The sequence below is a fragment of the Stegodyphus dumicola genome, chromosome 3, assembly GCF_044657685.1.
Source record: "Stegodyphus dumicola isolate Sdum_Otavi_A_Nest chromosome 3, ASM4465768v1".
Classification (NCBI taxonomy): Eukaryota; Metazoa; Arthropoda; class Arachnida; order Araneae; family Eresidae; genus Stegodyphus; species Stegodyphus dumicola.
In genome coordinates this window covers 69,691,242-69,715,769 of record NC_140770.1, presented here as the reverse complement: position 1 = coordinate 69,715,769, position 24,528 = coordinate 69,691,242, and the positions used below count along the sequence as shown (strand labels likewise).

The 24,528-nt window shown below is 31.1% G+C and overlaps 1 protein-coding gene across 2 annotated transcripts in view; it reads left to right on the top strand.

Moving 5' to 3' along the window:
- Ttd14 (TRPL translocation defect 14) overlaps positions 1–24,528 on the top strand; it is a 115,159-nt gene that overhangs the window by 59,345 nt on the left and 31,286 nt on the right. For both annotated transcript variants that reach the window (XM_035370446.2, XM_035370447.2), the window contains 4 exons: positions 214–308; positions 3,405–3,509; positions 16,097–16,174; positions 23,902–23,997. In XM_035370446.2, coding sequence (XP_035226337.1) covers positions 214–308; positions 3,405–3,509; positions 16,097–16,174; positions 23,902–23,997 — 374 coding nt within the window. The remainder of the gene's footprint in view (positions 1–213; positions 309–3,404; positions 3,510–16,096; positions 16,175–23,901; positions 23,998–24,528) is intronic.

Sequence of the window (24,528 nt, the reverse complement as noted above, 5' to 3'; positions counted from 1 at the left end):
GGTACTTTGCAAGGGTTTGTCTTTTTTAGTGAAATGAAAATTCACTATGTAGACGAATCCTTTTTTAAATTCATGGAAGCTCATTCTCTGAAGGAAGAGGAAAATTATGTGAATATTAGTAAAATTTTCAGAACCTGTCATTAAAATGGTAGAGAAGAAACTGTGCGAGGAAATACAGTACTGAATTGATATCCTTTATTTGCATCTTTTCAGTTATTCCTAAAGATGTATGGGACAAAATGTTATCTGCAAATGGTTGGAATCCAGTGCAGTTAAGGGATAATCGTTATAATCAAGTTGTGCATCTGGTAAGACTATTTGCTTCTATGTGTTTTATATATATATTTGTTTACCACTTTACATGTTTGCAACCTTTTCAGTGTTGCAAAAATTGTTAAGACAACAGTTCATAGAGTACTTTTTATAAGTAACCATAATATGTGCATCATATGTAGAGCTTTGGAAGAAAGAAAACAAAGAACTGATGAGGTGCACGTGATATAATTTGTATAAGTGTGATGAGAAATATTGAAAGCACTCTGAATGTTTAGTTTATCCACATATCAAGGTAAAATAAAAAATTACTTTGATAAATTAATTTGTTTGGGTATGGTGCAAACTACTTCTTAATCCTTCAGGAGGATTTGAACCAAAATAATAATGTTGCAGGCTAAATTTTAATTCTTTATGTACAGTTATTTACATTCTTTGCATTTTCTACTCCAAAGCCTATATTTATTATGCTGATTAATTCATTGGCATAACAGCATCACCTTGGTGTAAAGTAAAATAGATTTGAAATGTAATAAATATTTTGTATGTCTTTAGCTTGAATATTTTATTAGTTTTTGTATTTCTGCTTGAAGATATGTTTTTTGTTGTGAATAGGTCATGAACTTTTGATTGAATTGAGTAATCAACATAATTTATGGTTTCTCTGGCTTATTTTATACTATTACTTTGTCACTACCTTTGTACTATGTCTGTAGCAATATTCTTATTAAGCAATACTTAGCAAATACTTACCAATATATAGTACATTTCAAAAATGAAGTAACCCATAAAAAGTGTCAGATATTATTTAAGTGGCATTTATTAGTTAAAAGTCTGAAAGAGTGTCAAATTTATTTTTTGTCCTTTTGGAATGCAAATTTAATTTGATACTTTCAAGCTATCAAGCAAGTATATTTGGTGAAAATAATTTTTTTTGAGGGGGTCTGTCATCATCATCTTTTAACATTGCCAACTGCCAATGCTTAAATTGAGAATGAGAATTCTCATTTCTGATCACTAGTTAATACGTTAATTTCATAACATTAATTGAATCAAGCTCATATTTAGTTTGGGATTAGATACAAATTACTGCAGCTAGCTAGGTTACTAAATCAAGTATTTCATCAAAATGATCAACGTGAAAATTTTGATAATTTATACATTAAAAGGCTAAAATATCTTGATACTGTGATAAATATCCATTCAAGATGATCAGGTCACCTCACCATAGTTCTTAATATTATTGTGCATTTCAGCAGAATGATTTGTTTGTAAAATATTGTACAGTCAAAAGTCTTTAATTCGGACTTGTTGGGACTTCAGCGATTACGGATTATCGATTTTTCTGGATTAGAGATCATCAGTTTAAATCTGGTAAGATGGCATGCAGAAATTATAAAATTAAAAATATGAAACCGTAATTTATGAAATAAAGAACAATTATGATCTAAAGGGTATCAAAATTTACAAAAAAAAAAAAAAAAAAAAAAAAAAAAAAACTTAATATTTATTTGTTTATTTTATTAAAAATTTCTTTCAATGTAAGTTGTTTAAGTTGCTTCGTTTTATGTGATAATATTTTCTCTTTAATTCTATAAACAGACATAATTTCTTGTTCAGTTACAAAGTTCTGCTGTTCAAGTCCTATAATAGCTGTGTAGAGAATACCGACTAATTTGTCAATTGAAATTTTTTCGTTTTCAATAACCTCTGTGTCACTTTCTTCACTATCGGAAGCGAATTATAATGACGAGGAATTTGATTTAAATCATATCAAAGAGGGAGTACATCGAGATGAAATACTACATTTAGTAAGGAATTATAAGCCAAATAAAATAAAAACATCTGCCTTGAAGATAAGGATAGTGCTGACAGATCAACTTCCAATTCATTGCGCGCCGCAATGTTCTCCCCCCACTCCACCCCCCGCAGAGCAGCATGAAATTGATAAACAGATTTCGGAATGATTAGAGAAACAAAGGATATGCCTTTATCCATTTTTTGCAGCAATTCCACTTTTTGTTTGATATACATCGAAACATACTTTCGCTTTGGCAGCTCCAGCATCGGAAATTCTATTTGACATATTCGAAAGTTCAAGCTTACTTTTATAAAATTGCTCTAACAGTCTGCAAAAAATAATAAGCCGGATCCAATTCGAAGATTAAGGAACAACGCAATCTGCAACATTAACTGAAATAGATAATTAGATAATTTTAGCTTAGCTGATACCGTCCATTATGCATTAAACGTGCATGCATAAACGTATTATGCGCATGCGCACACGCACTATGTGTTGACGCATGCGCAAAAAGTTTGTAGCTTTGAGGTCTGGATTATAGATCATTATGGGTGTCCGGATTAATGACTTTTGACTGTATATCCTTTTATGGGTATTGCTTCTTTGTGCTGTAGTGGTCTTTTGATATAACCATATTCCATTAAGTCTCAAAGGAAGTTATTATTTCTTTTTAAACTGAAAAACAGCACAAGTTTAACAAGCACAATTTATTATAAACTTTTCTGTGTAAAGTTTGTGGATTTCGCAGGAAACAGTGATGAGATAACAGAACATTACAGACTGTAGATTGTGTACCAGACAAATGTATAATATAAAATTCTAGCCTAGATTGAAAGAATAAATTAATAATCTAATTAAATATTGTATCAAATAATCTTTATTTGACCAGAGTTACCCAGGAGAAATCAGCTTACTATATGAGCTTTTAGATCTACATCTTTGCAAACTTTTGCTTATTATTAAACTGAACAATTTTTTTTATAATAAACTGTTTACTGGATTGATAGATAACTTTCCTGAGTCATAAATATGTGACATTTTTGTGATGCATTCTTAGCTTTGAAGAGAAACCTTAGTGTTGTATAACTCATTACATAAGTAACAGGAATTTTTTTTTTTTTTTTTTTTTTTTTTTTTAATTTGGCATACTGAGTGTTGATGGGAATATTGCCAAAAGTTTCATTGCCTAAATATATGTTTATGTATGCTAAGTTAGAAATGTTAACTATCATATTTTTCTTATATGCATTTAACATTTTAAATATACATTATGTTTCTGTATTTTACTAAAGTATTAATGAAGTAATTTAAAAAAAATAATTTTGAACAGATAACAGCTGCAAATGGAGCCGAAGAATTTTACAATATAGAAGATAATAGTTGCCGTACTGAAGGCATAGAATTAGCAAGGACTAGGGATCTGAGAGCAGCTGAAGTATGAGTTACATGCAGAAATATATATTGTATCAAACCTTACTATATGTGTAACTATAAATGCTAAGGAATATGTTTGCTGATTATAGTATTTTAAAAATTATAATATTGAGAATAGCCAGAATACAGGTTGGCGGTCATATTTGCAGGGTTGCTACGCTACCTGGAAAACCAGAAAAAGTCAGGGAATTCAAAATTAACCAAAAAATTCAGGGAAAAGTCAGGGAATTTTAAATATTTTAGCCAAAATCTGGAAAAGGCAGGGAATTTCATACAGCGATCACTTTCTTAGCGAATTATGTATCACGTGAACATCATTTGGCCAGCTGGCATAGAGCCAATTTCCGTAGCTCTAATTAAATTGTCTTTTAGAAAGGCAAAGCAAGTTTCCAGTAATCTCCAGAATCAAGAGATGCACATGTGCAATGCATGTTGAACTAAAGAAAATATGTATTCTCGTATAAAACAAAATCAGTTGAATCCTAGTATATGGAACTATGGAAGTCAGAATAGCCTCCATGTATTCTATTCTAACCTCCATGTACGGGACACACGGAATTTGGCGACGTTATGATGAGCAGCAAACGGGTCATTCTATGTATTATTCGTTCATTCTGATGTTGGCGATAATTTTCAAAATTGTGTCAAGGCCTTAGCGTATACTAGTATTTTACTGCAAAATCTTTTAAACCTCTTTTTTTTTTGTTTTTTTTTTGTTTTTTAATAAATGCCTTTTTTGTCATTTTGCAGTAAAATTTAAAAAAAAAAAAAAAAAAAAAATTAAAAAATAGTAATCAGTCACTTAGGCTAACAATTTAATATAACTAGTCGCCAAAATATTGTTGATTATTCTAATTCAATTTTTAAGTAATTTTCTTTATTTTAATGTTATTTGTATAATTTAATGTGCTTCTTCCCCCCCCCCAAATTTATTTATTATTAGTAAAATATACTTTCAAATTTGAGGAAATTTTTTCTGGCATAATCCTAAAACTAATTCTAGCAGTATGATGACATACCACTGCAAATTTAATGCACATATTTTTTGCTTATGTATACTGCTAAATAAATATAAAATACCTGAATTTATCTAAAAATATAACTGCTCCCCCAAAAAAATTTTTTTAAATCCAAATTGGGCAAATTTTAATTTCAATCTTCAGTGGAGAAAACAACTCCTATTATAGTTATAATAGTAATGCTTTGGGGATTTTATATATATATATATATATATGAAATGTATTTTCTCATACATTATTTGTGTTGTGCAGCGGGGGAAACAGGAATGAGACAAATTTTGGAATATAAAGTGATATGTTTATTTTAGCATCCATCTCACAAGCGTTCCTTCTGTACCTCGAGGAGAAGCCCTATTTATAAATATGTGTGCGTCATGGTGCTCATTCAATCAGCGATATTAACTGAAATCACGAGGTGACGCTATCTTCTCATCAGGAGTGTTCTTAAGGACTTTATGTAATATGACAGATTTATGAGTTTGGTGATTTGGCGGGCGCCAACAGGTTAATATAATCTATAATAATAAAGAAAGGATTTCACCAAAATTTAGGAACAGGGATGCAATTTATTTAGAGAACTGCCGACACCTTATTAAGCAATATGATTAGAATTTAATTTAATCAATTGATTTAAAAATATCATTACATATATATAAAAGTCATATGTATGTAAATGGCAAATTTTTGTGTTTTCAAGTGTTACAATAATTAATTTACCTCTTAGCACAGCCAATGTGCATTATGCAGATAGACTGGAATTTTCTTAACGCACGGATAACCTGGAAAGGTCAGAGAATTTCATTCTCCTGTTTGAGTGGCAACCCTGTATGTGACTCTTAAACATGTGACCAAAAAATTCAGGGATGTAGCTTGTGAAAATAAATGACAAGCTTTCTTTTTTTTAATCATTAAAGAAAAGATAAATAAAGAAAATTGTTTGTGTAATTATTTATTAGGTACACTGCTCAAAAAAAAGAAAGAAAAAAAGGGGGGACAGTTCTATATCTCTCGTACTACTGGGCCGATTCACGAAATTCAAATTGCGTTCTTCATGTCTCAAAAGTGCGACTTAGGATATTAGATTTAGTATATATAGCACTATTCTAACATAGGTATTTTGACACAAAATCGGACTTTTTCTGAAAAAACATACCAATTGTTTTACATATTTCGATTCTACGACTCAAATTATGCCTAAATATTAAATTTTGTTAAATTTGGTGTGAAATTTATGGAGAAATTCATGCTGCTTTTTTATTCAGTTTGCGCCAAAATTAGTTCACTTGGCGAACTTCTTAATATGTGGCAACCTATTTTCATTTCCATTTTTACATAGTGCATGAGAGGAAAAAAAGACTTAATCATTTCTTCTTTCAAATAATATTCTTTTTATTATATTTTTATTTATAATTGTTATTAATTTTAAGCAATTTTTTTTTCTTTTTCGAATTTCATTTTAATTGTTTACGTTGCATAGTTTCTTTCGAATAACTGTTTTAAAAATTTCTATTTACTCATTCGAACTGCATAGTTTAAATCAAAGGCTCATCGTTTATTTATTTATTTATTTTTTTTTCCAAATAGTTTTCTTTATACTATATTTTTAGTCATAGTTACTATTTTAGGTAATTTAAAAATTTTTAGACTTTTATTTTAATAGTTAGTGTTGCATTGTCTCTTCAGATACTTATTTGAAAATTTTCTATTTATTCATTTGAAGTGAGCATTTTAAATATATTTATTAATATAAATTTTCCAGAATTTTATATTTTATTTATTTGAATTGCATTTCTTTCGGAAGAATACTTTGTAACCCAGACTACGATGCATTTGAAAACTGCATATATTAAAAGAGAAAATACAGTAAAGCACACTTAACACGCCTTTCAATGTTCCGTTCAGAAAAGCTGTATAAATAAGAGAGGTATAATCGACATTTTAACTTAGGATGACTTGCATACACTACTTTAAACAGTTTTTCTTCATTCTGCTTTATTCTTGCTCTTTTTCTTCAGGCATTCTGCAAGCATATTAAAAAGCATCCAACTTTTCGAAATATCTTGGTATTTCTGGCAATAATTTTAAATAAAGTTATCGCCTTCCATTTCATAAAGGTCCACAAATGGCCGAGCGGTAAAGTCGCTGAACACTGGTAGTTCACTCCAGGGTTCAAATCCCAGTAAATGGGTTGGTTGCATTGGCGTTTTCGTGGATTTTCTCATGTGTACCGTGTATGACAGATGGTTTCCCTTAGAAAGTTCTTCACGAAGTATGTCGTCAGAGCCTTTATCAATCTTTAGAGGCTAAACATTTTGAAGGTATGAGATGAAAGGAAAGGTTGGTTTCATCAAGAGGTTTTGGTTTATTTAATTATGGCAAAGCACACTAGGACTATCTGTCTAAGGGAAGGGATGCCTTCGTGGAGGACTTTCTAAGGGAAATTGGTTCGTAAACACGTTACACATAGAAAAAACCACCAAAACGCCCATGCAGCCAGCCTGTTCACGGGATTCTAACCTCGGACCGAACTACCAGTCTAAAACCAGTCGCTCTTCACTTTAATCTGCAATGATATCGTTTTTGTCTTTTCCATTAACACAAGCTGAATTGATGATATTTGCTGGTGTACACGTCCAAGTGTTTTCTCTTTGAACACCTAAATTCTTTAAAGTATCCTGAAAGTATATTCAAAAGTGTACAACTGTTTTAAACATCTTGGTATGTCTGACAGCCAAATTTCCCTTCAAATTTTTACTTACTTTTCTCCCTAATTTTCTTCTTTCCTTCTACAGTTATTTTCAGTGCTCACACAAAATTAAGGTTTTTCCATTGTTAGACTTTCATAAATTTTGCATTCTTGTCAATTTTTTTAAAATATCAATTGCATCAACAGCGTTTCAGTTAAAGACAGCTTTTCATTTTCTAGACATTTTTAACTATAAACAAAGTATAGAGCTAAGTCCAAAGGATAAATATTTTAATTATAAGATTTTTTGCTAAATGACAAAGAAATAAAACAGTCCAGCAGTGTTTATTCTATACCATTGAGTGACCTGATTCTTATATCGGCTGAAACAATCTAAATCATATTAAAGATCATGTTTTTTATACAATCTATAACGCGAGAGAAAAATTAGCTTCTTAAAACATTCTTTCTAAGAGAATTAATATAAGAATTTATATTTATATACATATATTTTTTAAAGCCAGGACTTGAACCAAACTGTCAAACTTTTAAAGTTTAATTTACATGGTGGTTATAATTAAAGTTCCACTTTGAAATGGTCATAAAAGGAAAGCTACCAGACCAAATGTTATCAAACTTGAGAATCGTGTGGAAGAAAAAAAAGAGTTCAAAAACTTACCACCAGGGGGAAAATGGCACTGTATGCAATATTGTTAAAGGAAATAAGACATGAAAACATCAGTGTAAAATGTGTTTAATCATTTCCAAACGTGTTGCAAAGCATGTTCAATGTAGCATCCAGCATTTTCCTAAAACAAGTTAAATCCTGTTATTGCATTCTCAACAGCAGTTCTTAGCATATCAGGAGGAATGTTACAGACATGTCGGTGTATCACATTTTTCATTTCTGCCAAATTGTTTAGATTATCACCATAAACAGTGCTTTTGAGATAACCCCATAGCCAAAAGTCACAGAGGTTGAGGTCTGGTGGGAAGAGGGGAAGTGTTGGCCTATAAGATGTTCATTTCTGAAATGTTGCCTAAGTAACTCGACACATGTGAGGTGGGGGGGGGAACCCAGCTTTAGATAAAAATCCTAGTATCTAAAATGCCACATTACTGCAGTTCATGTATCACAAAACATTTTAACATTGACGAGCAAGCTGCAATCACAGTTGTCCAGTTGTCGACTGCTCTTCAAAGAGAAATGGTTCAGTTATGAAACTAGCTGTCATTCCACTCCAGATGGTGTGAAATGACTGCTATGCAATGGAATGCAGTAGGAGAATGCAATGGAACTAGGTAGATAACGTGAGGGATTTCTTTGGCCCAAATCGATTAAAAGTGTTTTGAATCATTATCTTCATGTTTTAGGGATAAATTCAGGCTTCAAAAATTACAAATTAGTGATCTGTAAGAAATTTTTATCCAGATTGTAGGCACTTGTGCGAGTGATTTGCGATCTCACATTTTCTAATCGCTAATTCATGGTTTTCACGGACGAATTTCTCTCTTACACGGATTGCGCACTCGACTTTTATCGACTTTAATGCCTTTAAATGATAATCTGCTTACTTCAAAGTTTCTTAAGGGTATACAACATATTAAACCCATGTAACAAAAGGTTAAGTTAGATTCCGACCCATATTTCGTTTAACAATATTGCATACAGCACCATTTGCCCCCTGGTGGTGAGGTTTCGAACTTTTTTTTCTTCATGAAAAATATATTCCCATAATCTCCTTTACACGGTTACCAAGTTTGATAACATTTGATCCAGTAGTTTTCCTTTTATGACCATTTCAAAGTGGAACTTTAATTACAACCACCCTGTATATTATTAAATTTTAATTTGAAGCTATGCATATACCATGTATTAGATTTTCGCTTTTATGGAAAAAATAAAGAATCAAAGCAAATATACTTAGGATAATGGACAAAAACTGAAAAAAATTTCCCCTCCTTCTGAAAATAAAATATTGAAAATTCGACTTCGAATGTATTGGATTATTGAAATATTCAATTTGACTTTAAGTTCTAGTTCCGATAACAATTCCGTCAAGAATTCCGAATTACTGAAGCTGAAGTAAAAGGTTTAGTATATATTCACTGTATCAGTAATCAGAGTGTAATAAAAATAAATTATAGACGTTAAGCTGATGCAACGTTTTTTCTGAATGCACAATATGTAATGGAAAAGAAGGCTTGTAGAGATCTGTTTTTGACATGTTTCTAAAAGTAGATGTCGTACTCCTTTTGTCTCTTCAATGTAAAAAAACTTTCCTTTCAGAGGCAACTTTAGTTTTTGGGAAAGAAAAAAGTCACAAGAAGAATTTGAAGAACATGCAGGACGATTGAGTACACATACTTATTTTTGAAACACAAGCGGTTCTCCGATTGGTTATTGAATAATGAAAAGATGCATTATCATGCAATACAAAACATTTGGAATACGTTTTCTGACTGTAAGATTAAAAGTCATCTGCTTAATTCACATCCATTTACAAGTCAACTACTTGGGCAGTTGCAGAATAGTTTTGATATCTGAGCTTGTAAGACAAACCTAATATCACTGGATTTAAACACTTCTTTAATCTTCCGAGAACATTCCTTCTTTCGCTCATATTCCAAGAATATTAAGTGAATACAATTATTGCGAAAGAAATTGAATATTCATTTGCACTACGGCTTGGTAATTTACTAACGAGTTCACAAAACTTAAATTCTGCTTTTTGTGTCTAAGAATACAACAATATTTTAAATATTTACAAATAAAATATTAAATTGGAGATTTAATTGGAGCCTTACCAGTTGTCTAGCATTTGATTGTTAAATACTAATTGTTTGTTGCGAAATCTAACCCAGGCTGCATAATTTGTTTTTATAGTTTTCTAGGTTCTCTTTACAAAGGTCCTCTAGGAAAGCATCTTAACCACATAGCTCCCATGTTCTTTCTATGTTCAAATAACCAACTAACCTAGTTTAAGCGCGATTTCCACGTGAAGTTACTAGCAAAACCCGAATACTCATTAAAAGTCATGTAGCTTGCTAATCGGGAGTAACATGAAAGATACAGCATCAATAATTGAATTGCTGTTACTGTACACTGTTTCTAAACTTAGATGGTCATTCCTTAATTAAATATAATTGATTTGTAACTTCTACTAGAGCTGACGGTAAGAATTGAAGTGTGAATAAATAATATCTTGTGAAATCTTGATTAATATAAAATTAGAAATATTTGCATTCAAAGTTTTTTGAAATATTTGCAATTACTTTATAAGAAGGATTTATTAATAACCATAATAATTACTTATTATATTGCTGATGATTAGAATTCAGTTCTTGACAATTACATTCTAAATTACGAGGGCTATCCAGAAAGTAGATTACGTTTTGGAATAAAAAAATAAACAAAGTATAGGAAACAAATTTTATTATATACAGATGAAAGCCACACTCAAATACTACTTTTCTACATAGTCACCATACAAATTAAGGCATTTATCGTAGCGATGTACGAGCTTGGAAATTCCTTCGTCGAAAAATTCGGCCGCCTGCGCCTTCAACCACTTCGTTACCTCTTCTTGCAGCTGTGCGTCGTCATCAAAACGCTGCATAGCCAGCCACTTCTTCATTGCTGGGAATAGGTGGAAGTCGCTCGGTGCCAGGTCGGGACTGTACGGCGGATGAGGAAACAACTCCCACTTAAAAGATTCAAGAACTTTACGAGTGACATTTGCCGTGTGGGGCCGGGCGTTGTCGTGAATCAACAAGATCTTAGAGCTCAACATTCCTCTGCGCTTGTTTTGAATTGCTCTTCTGAGTTTTTGGAGAGTTTGGCAATACCTTTGAGAGTTTATTGTAGTGCCTCTTTCCAGGAAGTCCACCAAAATTACACCTTTTCTGTCCCAAAAAACAGTCGCCATCATCTTCCTTGCCGACATTGTTTGCATGCATTTCTTGGGTTTTTGGGGAGAACTTGTGTGCCCCCACTGCATTGATTGCAATTTCGTTTCACAGTTCACATGTTTCACCCATGTTTCGTCACCAGTAACGATGCGATCGAGTAAAGAGTCACCATCCTTATGGTAAGCGTCCAAAAAGTTCAACGCTGCAGCCATTCGCTGATTTTTGTGGTCCTCTGTCAAGATTTTTGGAATCCATCTTGCACAAAACTTGTGGTAACCAAGCTTTTTGCTGATGATTTCGTGCAACAAACTTCGCGAAATTTGTGGAAAACTCAAAGAAAGTTCCGTTATTGTGAAATTTCGATTTTCACGGACTTTAGCATCGACTTTTTCGAGAAGTTCGGCGGTCACTATGCTGGGTCTCCCACTTCGATCTTCGTCGTGAACATTGGTTCGGCCATTTTGAAATCTTATGACCCACTGGCGCACTCCACCTTCAGTGATAATGTTGTCCCCATACACTTCACGAAGCTGCCGATAGATTTCTATCGGTTTACAGTTTTTTGCAGTCAGAAACCTTATTACTGAGCGCACCTCGCAGCTCGCGGGATTTTCAATTAACACAGACATTTCAAACCGTCACAGTATCTGAACGGAGCACAGCACGAACCTCTCACTAGCACGGCTAGATGCAGACTGAGCTGCGCAACGCTCTGACCCCAAGATGGCCGTGCTAGCCCCGCCCCTAGCGGACACAGACGGAAACGTAATCTACTTCCTGGATGGCCCTCGTAGAATTTTAAGGATGTAATGAAAATACGCTACGCAGAAAAATACATTTTAGGATAAAAAAATTAGTCGATTTTTTATGTTTAAAAACTTCTTAAATTCATTTAATAAACATCGTACCCTCGTTGGTAATTGAATCCAGAATGTTGGGTGTCGTTTATATAATTATTCTTACTTGTCGACAGAACCTGCTGACTTATCCAGCCATTAAGTAGCTGCAGATCATTTCTATATAACCATTGAACTTCCATTAATTCGGTTGTATGTCTAGAGGGTTGTATGTTTAATCATAGTTTGACTTTTATAAAAATAATTATTCTAAATCTTACGTTTCTATACAAATATACTGTGCTTTAAAAATATGGATGATAGTATCAGCCGCTCTTTCAGCCACTTCATGAGCAACAGCTTGTTTAGAAATAAATTATGCAATTAATGTCATAAAATATTTTCATAAAATTCAAATAAACATCAAACGAAAGTTCTCAGTTTTAGACAATTCGATTTAAACGAAGTAAAGTAGCAGACGATAAATAGCCGAAGATAAAAATTTACTTCTTACAAACACTTTTTTTTAAAAAAGCAAGAAAGAGCGAAATTAAAGAAAATAGTTAAAAATTTGAATAATATCTATAATTAAAAAAAAAGCTTTTCATATAGTATAAATAAATATTTATTACGCATCATTGAGGGAAAAAATTTCATATAATTAATTCTCTGTAAAATTTTATTTGAAATTTAAGATTAAAAATAGCTGTGGCAATTCACTGTAACAAAAATCCATAAACCACATTTGGCATTATTATCGCTCAAAAAAAAAAAAAAAAAAAAAAAAAAAAAAAAAAAGATGCCAAATTTCAAAACGTGAAAATATGTAAATTCGTGTATATTTTAGAAAATTTTGAATAAAAAAGTCTAATTTTTTTGCAGCTATGCTTAGAAATACACCTACTTTAAGATGATGGTAAAAATTTTATAGGTTATAATTCAAAATATTTTTCGAAAAATTTATAAAAATTATTTAAAAATAGAAATTTAAAAAATAAAACACAAAAAATGGGTAAATTTTATTTGGAATGAACCTAAATTTCGAAATGTGAAAGGAAAATAAAAAAAGTTTAATATAATATAAAAGGAGATATTAGTAAATCTTTGCCAAATTCAATTAACATTGAGGAGCTAATATTTTAAAAACTACTCATACCATTTTTACAAAACTTGGCATTCTGGCATAATTTGAGTCGTAGAATCGAAATATGGAAAAAAAATTGGTATGTTATTTCAGAGAAAGTCCGATTTTGTGTCAAAATACCTATGTTAGAATAGTGCTATATATAAATCTAATATATATTCTAAGTCGCGCTTTTGAGGCATGAAAAACGCAGTTTGAATTTCGACAATCGACCCAGTAGAACGAGAGATATAGCACTGTCCCCCCCCCTTTTTTTTTTTTGAGCAGTGTACAACAAGTTCAAAGTCTGCCAGCATTTAAATTAAGCTTTATATTAATGATAAGTCAGTATTTTCCAGAATTTAACTTCTAGTATAGATTTGAATCAGGTTGTAATGAAATTTTGAATGAAACAAAGATAATAGGTGCACTTCGTTGAAAAATCAGTATTTGTTATAGCTAGTGACTAACAACAGTAGTTTTACTATAATTTTTTTTCTTTTTGTGTGGCTGTGTTAGTGTATATTGTTATATAAAATTGAATTGCACTGTATATCTCATGCTTAATTTGTTTAAATTTTTTCAGCAGTGTTAGTAAAAATTTTATTTCGAGAGTTTAAGAATCGGAGTATGAAATTTAAAAATATGACACTGGAAATAAAAATAAGCCTTTGGGTCTTTTCTGCAGTTTGCGACTTAGTCTGTTTTGTCACCATTCCTTTATTTATAATAAATCATTATTACCTCATTTTAATTCAAGTTGTTGGATATTTTCCTAGAAATAGAATCTGTTCATGAGTTCTTATAGCAGGATCTTCTCCAATTAGAACACACATAAACGTATTTATGTTCACTTTGTAAGTAAAAATGCTTGCTACAATTTTAGAATAGGCTTAGTTTCTTGGTGCAGACTTTTAGTCCTTTCCACTTAGAGCAATCGTAAGTACTTTAGCTTACTTAATAACATCCATAAAATAAATGAGAAAAAATGTTGAATTCATTCAAAGTTTATTAAAAATTTATTTAAAGTTTTTCTTTGATCATGCATTTATTTCAATATCTTAAAATTATTTGCATATATATAATTGCATGTATATTAGCATATATATTAGTCCGTTATCCTCAGGCTTTCATAACTTTTTCTTGAGAGATTGTATCATAATGTGTGTGGGGTTTAAATATGATTCCTTTGTCATTTGTGCTATTCTTCTGCAAAATGATTCTTTGATTTTGATTTTTTAGCCAAATATGTGCATCATATAACTTATTAAAATTTAAGAAAATCAGGAACCTGGAAGAGATTTGGTGGGTTAACATAGCTCTTTAGATGCCACACAATATTTAACTCTTAAGATACAGAGTAGGTTAAAACACTTATGGAGGCTATATTAAGGATAAGTGTAAACAATTAAATGGCAAATACAGTATATTGGCACTCACTGCTTTTTCTCCTTTTTTGTTAAGAGCTTCAGACAGGGCTCATTGCACATGAGATTTTCGTAATATTTGTCACACTTAATAATTTTTATTTCAGATTTTCTGTGTGGTGTTAATTTCTTATTATTTGAAATTTTACATATCATATAAAATTCATCATTTCTACTGTTGATGAAATCAGGAAGCAAAGAAATTTTATAGTCTAAAATGTTAATATTTCATCTGCAAATTCTTCTTTCTTAGAACTTAATTGTAAAAAAGAAGTTTTTAAATGTCAAGCATTACTTCAACATATTTTGAAATTTTCAAATAGAGATGAATTTTTTCGTAATTATCTACAAACTGTTACATATTGGACACCATTTTTTTTTGTCACCTTTTGAACGGTTCTGCCCATTTTTCCAATGTGTTAGTTTTTTTAAAAATTATTATTATTTTAAAATTTTTATTATTATTTTATTTTAAAAGTGGATTGCAAGATCTCTTCTTCCTTCCATTATAAGCATATGGTACACTACTATCATGTACTTTCATATTTGGGCTAAATGTTTGCTCTTTATTAATATGTTTTTCTTCATGAAAATATGCAAATATTAAGTTTTCATATCTGTTCAAAAAATTTGATATTTACTTCATCAATCTAATACTATTTAATATTTACACTCTTATGCATGATTACTGAATTGAATATATTAAACATATTCTATTTAGTAATCATGCACAACATTTTAAAGACAAAACTGCACTTTGACATAATATTTAAATTCATTTGGGGACGTTTTCTGGGTTTCATTAATTTTATTATAAATCTTAGGTAATTGGGGGGGAAAGGCATGTTTAAAATTCTGTTTAACTCTAAAACATATTTCTGAAGTGTATGTGCAAACAAATTTTTTGCTGCATTAAATTATTTAATTAAATTTGCAAAATTAAAAATTTTTTGGATTAAATTTTAACAGTGCCCTCATGTAAAAGAAAGTAAAAAATCCCACTTGTATACCTCGAACTGTTATATTAATCTGATCTACAAATAATCGTAAAAAGTTCTTTATAATAAGAGTAAGTTTTTAAAATAACTAAATTCTTTTCAATTTGATGGCTATAATTATGCAAAATAAAGGAAAACTTACCAAAAAGTTTAATGAAATATTAAAAACAAATAAAATATCATGAAATAGTTTTTACAGTCTTTGTGATTTATATGATAATAGAGTAATACTTTTTTTAAATGATGATAAATTTTTTTGAAAAATATGAAGACACTTTCAAAATTTTTCATAGTTGCAGTGTTTTGTATTTGTCGTATGTATGATAGATGCATTGATTTAATAAAATATTTTACAATATGTATTATTTATAAAAGTTGATGAAAACTATAACAGTGTAAATTATTACTGGTCTGAAATCATCAGCACTTATTAAAAATAGAAACCTAAACTCTTTGTTTTTTAAAGCCATTTTTAAAATCAGATGATTATGTTTTTATAAATTAATGATAAATTTTCTATGTGGAATACATTATAGGTTTCACATATTTATATTAAAGCATTTTACTGTAATGGTTTTTATCTCCAGGCATGGATTGGACACCCATATATTGATGTAATTGATAATTCTACAGACTTTGACACTAAACTCAGGAGATTAATTGCGGTAAGAAGAATTCATTTTTTGTGTAGTATATGGAATTCAGCTCCCTGTGCTGAAGTATATCTAGAATAGTTTGTGTTCAACTGTATGCTTTTCATTGAAAATTTTATGCAATTCTTATGATTTCATTTAATCTGGAAATGTAATAGCTATAAAAATATATTATAATGATCTGCATGCATAATTTTTTTAGATTATTAGTTAAGGTAAGAAAAGTGTGAAATTCTCTGATTACCTTTTATTTGCATATTTCTTTCCCTTATATTCCCCCTCAATGTTTTCAGCATATAATTTAGAACTTCTTAGTTATTGTAATAATGTGTAAGATAATACTTGATGGCTCATTCAAAGTGCATTGTTTAAAAAAAGTGTTAAATTATTGACTGTAATACTTTTTTTTTAAAAAAATATAATATTAGTTAATCTGTTATATTAATCTGATCTACAAATAATCGTAAAAAGTTCTTTATAATAAGAGTAAGTTTTTAAAATAACTAAATTCTTTTCAATTTGATGGCTATAATTATGCAAAATAAAGGAAAACTTACCAAAAAGTTTAATGAAATATTAAAAACAAATAAAATATCATGAAATAGTTTTTACAGTCTTTGTGATTTATATGATAATAGAATAATACTTTTTTTAAATGATGATAATTTTTTTGAAAAATATGAAGACACTTTCAAAATTTTCCATTCTTACATGTGTTTTTATGTATCAAATCTTCCTTTGAACTCTTTTCTCAAAATTACTATGCACTATGTAGTTTTCCACTTCTTAATTTTCATAAGATAGAATTTGGAGGAAAGGAAGGTTAGACAAGTGTGGTATTTTAGTGAATTCTGGGAGATTTTGTGAGTTATTACAAATATCAAACAACTTTATACAATTCAGACTTTCTTTATCATTTTATAGTTTCTATAGCAAGTGTTAAATTATTATTATTATTATTATTATTATTATTATTATTATTATTATTATTATTTGTGTTCAGATAATGTTAATATTGCTTTTATTAAATTTCATTAGGGGAAAAAATTAATTTCTGGTCTTTTGTGATTTTCACTTCCTCATTATTTTTGGGTAATAAACAGTGTATTATTTGAGGGTATATATTAAACTCTATGGAGCATGCTGATACTGCATTATTTGAAAATATTCTGCTTTCTGAACTAAATGCGCCAGGAAGTAAATTATAAATAAAACTTTTTGGTTTAACTACCAGGTTATATTGATTCTTTTGATTTATACAACAATTCTGTATATGGATCCTATAGTTTGAATAGTTGTAGTAATGATTTTTGGTTGCATATTGTCAGTTATACTAGTATATTTAGGAAGAAAATGCAGCTCATAAAAAGGAAGTTCTAAGCAGATACCAGGAAAAACATTTTATCTGAATGAAAATCAAAAAGGAGGACAAAATGCACTGACATTGACTAGGTAGAATAGTTTGAAACATTGCTTTTTCTTTCCAAACATTTAGAAGATTATATATAATTCTATGAACTTAAAAAATTTCAATTTATGTGTTAAAGGGCTTTGATGTAGATTTTTCATGCATGTAATTTAGTTATAAATGAAAGTTATCATTGTTGGATTCTAAACTTTTATTCTCAGGTAGGTTGTAGAATAAGATTCCTAAGAATCTCTGTTCGGAATTTCTAGGGCATTTTACTGATTTTCCATTTTCATACAGTGTAGGGTAAAGTTGTGAACATCTTTTGGCAACTGTAAATTAAAGAAAAAAAGTGTAAAGACATGCTGCTTTTTCACTAATTAAGAATAATTTAAAAAATATTTATTTCCTGCACTGAGAAGCTTGAAAACTTGGTAACATTGTGCTCAGTTTAGAATGGTGACCAGTACAAAGGATACATTATGTTCAGCATAAAAAGTATTTTGGAGATTTATCCCATATTCGCAAAGGGAATTCTGAAAAACATCTTCCAAAGAAATGAGCAGTTCCAGTAAAAAACGGTTTTCTGGCCTTGTCAAAAAATTCTGTGAAAAGCTTTTAAATAATCAGCAAAGGAAGAGAGAAATGCACCCTAGAAATCATGATGGCATATAAAAAATATATGGTGTAAATGACACAGGCATGGTATAGAAGACCCATTCAATGATAATTCTTGCAACTAAAGATGTACGTAAAAAAATCCTTCAATATGAAATGTATTTTCATTTAGATGTATTTAAAAAGGAGATACATGTTTGACCACATATTTTATTCAATCCATTGAAAAGCTTAGGACTAAAGATTAATACAAAAATCTGAATAATTCATCATTTCTGAATAAATGGTACTTCTGTGTATTCATCTAATAAAAAAAATAAAGAAAAACTTACTGTATCTCAATAGTGTTTCTCTGATTCGATCATACTCTATATATTCAAAGACAAACATGTATGTGCCATGCTGTCCTGGCTTAAACAGTTTCATTTAATGGAAATGACGGGAATTCGAGATTATTATTGAGCTCATTTGAACCTCAAAATCATTTGGGAAGAAAGCTGGCTCTTTGTGAAACATCAAAAAAGGTATTGGGTATTGCCAGTTATGTATTAAATGGTTAATGGACAAACAGCTATGGCTGCTATTCCCTGCTGCAAGAAGGACTTAGTGAATACACAGTTAATTATATTTTTACAGCATTGTAAGTGGTGTAGTAGAATAATATGATGTAATGTGCTTGAAATGAAGTACTGCTCAATCCAATTTGAAGTAATTATTCTAACTGGCCTTTCTAAGTCACTTTATTAGTGACTAGGAAAGGTGGGTTACAATTGATGTCAGCAGTGGGATCAAGTATTTCCTTAAAATTTCAATCTCATTTATATAAAGTGAGTTTAAAAGAATTTCCTATAAGTGTCCTAGATTTCTAAAATAAAGAGGGAGGACATTGTTACAACACTACATATAGAGTTCATAATTCATTACTGTTATGCATAAACAATTCCAGTGCTGAATGATCTTTATGTGTAACATAATACATGAAATGGCATTTATATAGATGAAAACCTTGATCCCATTTAAAGGCAGTGAAAATATTGCCAGGATTTGTAAATATAAGCATTAAAAATATGCATATTGTAATGCTTATTTAGCTATGTAGCAATTAGCAATATTATTGTTTTGCATATAGTTCCATATTTGCATATGAAGAATCAAAACAAAATTTATCTAGCCAGTATCACTCAGGACAGTTCCAAAATTACATTTACAGTTAATAATGAAGACAGCTTCATGGCAAAACACTAAAGTACAGCTCCCGACTCGGTCGATCGCTCTCGGAGCTCAACACACTCAAGGTGAAACTCGACGATACACTACATACACTCGAAATGCTCTAATTCGCGATACTGTGATGATAAACTTCTACTTCATGTACAGGCAGGGTTAATAGCTTTCGAGAATGTTCTGAGCCAAACTGGTAAAAATTTGTTCCAGAATGTTCTCCATCCATCCATGGCATGCCAATTTTGTTGCCGAATGTGCGATTTCATGCCAAATATGGCAACCCTTTCTTCCAGTGCTATTTTCTGGCAACTTTAAACCCGCCTTGCGGGGAAGCTATCTCATTGCAGGCGGGCATTTCGTAACAATTCATATTATATATATATATATTGCCACTCTGTTTTCTGGCTATGTGAGCTTAGATTTTTTATTAAATTGTGCTTTTTTTGTTATAAAAAGTGATTGAATTATGTTGTTCTTATGTTCCAATTAAGGTTTTTATGCCTTTAGTTAATCTGCATGCGATAGCTGTAGAAGTATCAACAATTTAAAAGTTGTTTAAGTGCAGCTAAGCCTAATTTTTTTTACCATATGAGCCATATTTGTTTACATTTGAAACTTAGAATAGTGAATTCAGTTTTTCTGTACCATCAGTGTCTTTTTGCCAAGTGAGACCAAAAGGAAACTTTTAGTTTTGTGCACAGAAAAATCTCCTTTTTGCCTGCTGGCTGAATTGCTTGTTTTTGCGCAGAAACTCTAATTTTAATTGTAAAAAAAATTTTTTTTTCGTTGTATTTGGTGTTTTATGTTTTTCTATATCTTTCAATTTTTAATGAAGATATTTTGAGTTTTTATGCATTTTTGGCTTGCTGCTAAGTGAGAACTGAATTAATTGAATGATATTTCTGATGAAATTCGAGGAAATAAGTTTAAATGAAATGCAGGAAAAAATGCGTATAATTTAATATTCTGTGCTAGGAATTTGTGGTATACGCATAATTTTTTTTTAAAATGCAATAAATGGGAATTGTTGCTAATGTTGCCTCGGTGACATCACCAAATACAAAGCCTAAAATAATTTTACCTTTACTTTCTACCATATCTACCATATATTTCGAAATTTAAGCTGATCTGTGTATGCGCTGATAGTGCATTTTTTATTTAAAAAATTTACCCAAAATTCAAAACCGCTGTATGAGCCAAAATTTAAAAAATAAAAAGTCCTGTAACATTTAAACATGTTGCCATTAGGGTGAAAATGCTGCCAAGCAGCTAAAACATGTGATATATTTTCTAGTCAAATCAGTATCAAGTAAACTCCAGATGCCAAAGATGGTTGCTTTAGTTCTGGTAATCCTGTCTGAAGCTAGCACATTTATTCCATTCATTTGTTGTCTTGTATATGACCTGTGGAGTCTGTGTTAGTCTTATTTTTTGTCTGAAAGATGAGTGGAAAGAGATGAGAAATTCTTGTGCTGTCAAATTATTAATGATTGCATTTGCTAAAAATTCAGACTACAGTATGGTTGCTGATCATTTCTCCGCAGTGGGAAAACAACCTCGAGATTGGAGAAAGCTGGGCACGAATATCGCCAACATCAGGTATTTCGCTTTGGTGAAGATGCAGCACTCCAGCAATATAAACAACTTTGAAAATAAAACAGCTCATTTTCATAAAAGAAGTAACTCATTTAATTTAAAACTGATTTGTTTTTTATAAACTTAACTCTTTCGCACCTAACGGGACACGTACGTCCCAAGCAAATTTCAAAAAATGCTTTTGGGATAGAAATACTTCTCTGTGTAATGGGAGACTTTCCCACCAGCCCTGCCAATATTTTTGAAGGTATTTTCATTCACAGAACATAGATGGCACTACTGTACATAATGCAATTCCCTCGTTTTTGAAGTGTTGTAGCAGCTCATTCCATACTCTACGAACGTAAATAGTTTAGTTTTGGAAAATACCACATATAATCGATTACATTTTGATTTATCCATAAATCTAAGGCCAGATAAGTTACTCACGAAGCAGATTACCCCTAATAAACTGGTAAATGGCAAAGTTTTACTTTCTTTTTTATTATCAAGACATATGTGCCTGTCTCGTCTTGGATAGTGGGAACACATTGTCCCAACAGTCCTATGTGATCATTTCTCTAGATATTATTTTTTTCGGTTACTTTTGAAATAGTTGCTTATTATTTTTAATTTAGGCACATATTAATTCAATCTAAAATGACTCGACGCCGGGGACTTACTAATGAAGAAATCAAAAAAATTTTAGAAGAGTCAGATGACGAAGATATTGATTTGGATAATGAAATAGACGATCCCAATTTTCAAGATCCAACACACAATTTGCAGTACTCTTCCGATTCAGACGAGTGTGAAATGGATATCGATCATGATACCATTCCTTAAAATACAAAGAACAGCGATGCTTTGAGTGATACTTATATGGCATCACTTTCATCAGTTGATGAGATACCATCAGCTAATGCTTGAGGGTGCAAACCAATCTTATGGTTTCATGCAGATTCAACTTTCCAACTTCGAATGACAATTCCAGCAGAGTCATCGCCTAGTTTGTTATTCAACTTAACTGAACAAGTTCAAGGCACACTTGTTCAGCTACCAAATGGGACATGTTTCTCAAGATATTTCCAAAAAGTCTTATGATTTGGATCTCTCAATGCACAAACCACTGACTCGAAAAGTTAGGACAAACAATTCACCCTACAGACCCCTCTGAAATTATGCTTGTCCTTGGATGCATGCTTGTCATGTCTTACAAAAGGGTGCCGAAATTCTCTCATTACTGGTCATCTAATCCTTCTTTGGGAAACGTAGCAATAAAAAATGCTATTTCAAGAGACAGATGTAAAACGTTGCTGTCGAAACTATATTTTGCTGCACCTAAAAAGCCAGAAAATGCAAGTAAAACATATTATATTGACGAGGTTGTTTCGTGCCTGAAACAAACCTTCAAACAGTGCCGAAGCGAAAGCTCATATCAAGCTATTGATGAATCAATAGCGAAATTCAAGGGACGTTCATTCCTCTAACAATATATGCCGATGAAACCTGTGAAAAGAGGGATAAAAATTTGGCAGCGATGTGATTCAAAAACAGGATATGTATATGACATGAACATTTATTCCGGAAAAGAAACGGGTGAAGTTCAAGGCACACTCGGGGAATGGGTAGTATCAAAGCTAACGGAGACAATCCAAGGTAAAGATGTGATGCTTGCGTTTGACCGATTTTTTACAAGCGTGCACCTGATGGAAACCCTGAAATTTCCTGCTGTTGGTACGTGCATTAAGACACGTAAAGATGTGCCTAATTTTGCAACAAAACTAAGCAAAAGGGGTGAGGCTGAGTTTCTCGTAACTAAATATGGAACATTGTGTGCAAGGTAGCTTGATTCAAAGGAAGTGATGATGCTAAGTAATTGCCACGAAGCTAAATACACAAAACTAAATTGCACCAGGAAAGATGGAAGCAAAGAAGAATTTGAGTGCCCTGTGGCAATCGAATTCTACAACAAAATCATGGGAGGTGTAGACCTTGCAGATCAAATGGCAAATGTCTATGAATTAGATCGAAAATCTTTCAAGTGGTGGAAAAAAGTATTTTTTCGCCTATTGATGAGCGCAGTGGTCAACTCATGGATTGCGTACCGCGAACTCAAACATCGAAAAACCCCACTTCTTGATTTCATTGTACCTCTTGCAGAAGCCTTGATGGCGTCCGGAAAGCTCAATGCACAGTATCAACGCCGTAGAGGAACTGGATGCCCATCCAAAACATCACGAAGCTTACTCAATGTTGGTGACCATCTGCCAGTAACAACAAAAACACGACGACGGTGCCGTAAATGTGCACAACAAAAGAAGGAATCATGTACTAAAATAATGTGCACGATGTGTAATGTCGCATTGTGCATTGATTGTTTCAAACCGTAATATTAACCGCATTCATAATTAAATTTTTATGACTAGAAAATCATTGGTTTTCTTTACAGAATTACTCATTGAAGACTACTGGGACACATAAGTCCCAGTGGTCAGGACTGATGGGACATATATGTCCCGGTTCTAAATCAGTGTTTAAAATTTTTCTAAAAATATAACATCTTAGTTTTTAGCATTTTAGTGTGCCCTACTCATAGTTTATGTTATCAAAATTGTTCTGTTGTAAAAAAAAAAAAAAAAAAAAAAAAAAAAAAAAAATCGTCGCGAAAGGATTATAAAATAAAAAGTACAATATTAAGTGATTTAATCACTTGTGAACGGCTAATGGAAAATTACTTGTGTTTTTTGCAAAATTAGCAGACCTGTGTATAAGACAACCCCTGTAATTTAGTTTTAGAAAAAGTTTCAAATACACAGGAATATCAAGTATTTCTAAATCAGGTATTACTTCTGTTTGCTTGCTTGCAATGTAAATAGCAATCTTTTTCAGTTTTATTTTCATTTTTATTCAGAGTGTGTGTAGAAGAATTGGAATCGATACTGGTGACAGATTGGCAACAAATAGCCATAAACTGAAATTTTTGGTTGGAAATTTGGCTCAGGATTCGGTAAGATTTTGTTTTCTTTATTAATTATGTAAATTTTATGTTAATTCAGGCTTTTCGTATTCCAGTGGTAGAACTAACTCTTATTTAAAGATGTCTAGTACATTAAAAACACTACTATCGAAAAAATAAAATCTGATTTGAAAATTAAAAAAAAATTTTTTTCAAACCATTTAAGATGTTAATAGAAGAAATCTCTACGCAGAAGCAATAATACATTTTGTAAAAGTTGTGGAAGAAATCCGAATTTTTTACAGAAGGAAAAGCATATTTTATCTTCCTTCATGTAGATTTAGATATCATATCAAATATATGCCATGTTGTGCTCAGTGAATAAGCTCTTCAAAGGGAGAGTATTTGTATTTTAGAATGACATCTTAAGTGGGTTATGGTGAGGAAAAAACCGTCAAAAAATAGTTTTATTAATGTGTAAAACTGTTGTCTATGCCTAAATAAACAGTTCTGCTCAAGTGAGTGAATTTATATGAAACTTTATAAAGTGCATTTCTTCCCTTTAAACGTTCTTTGAGAATT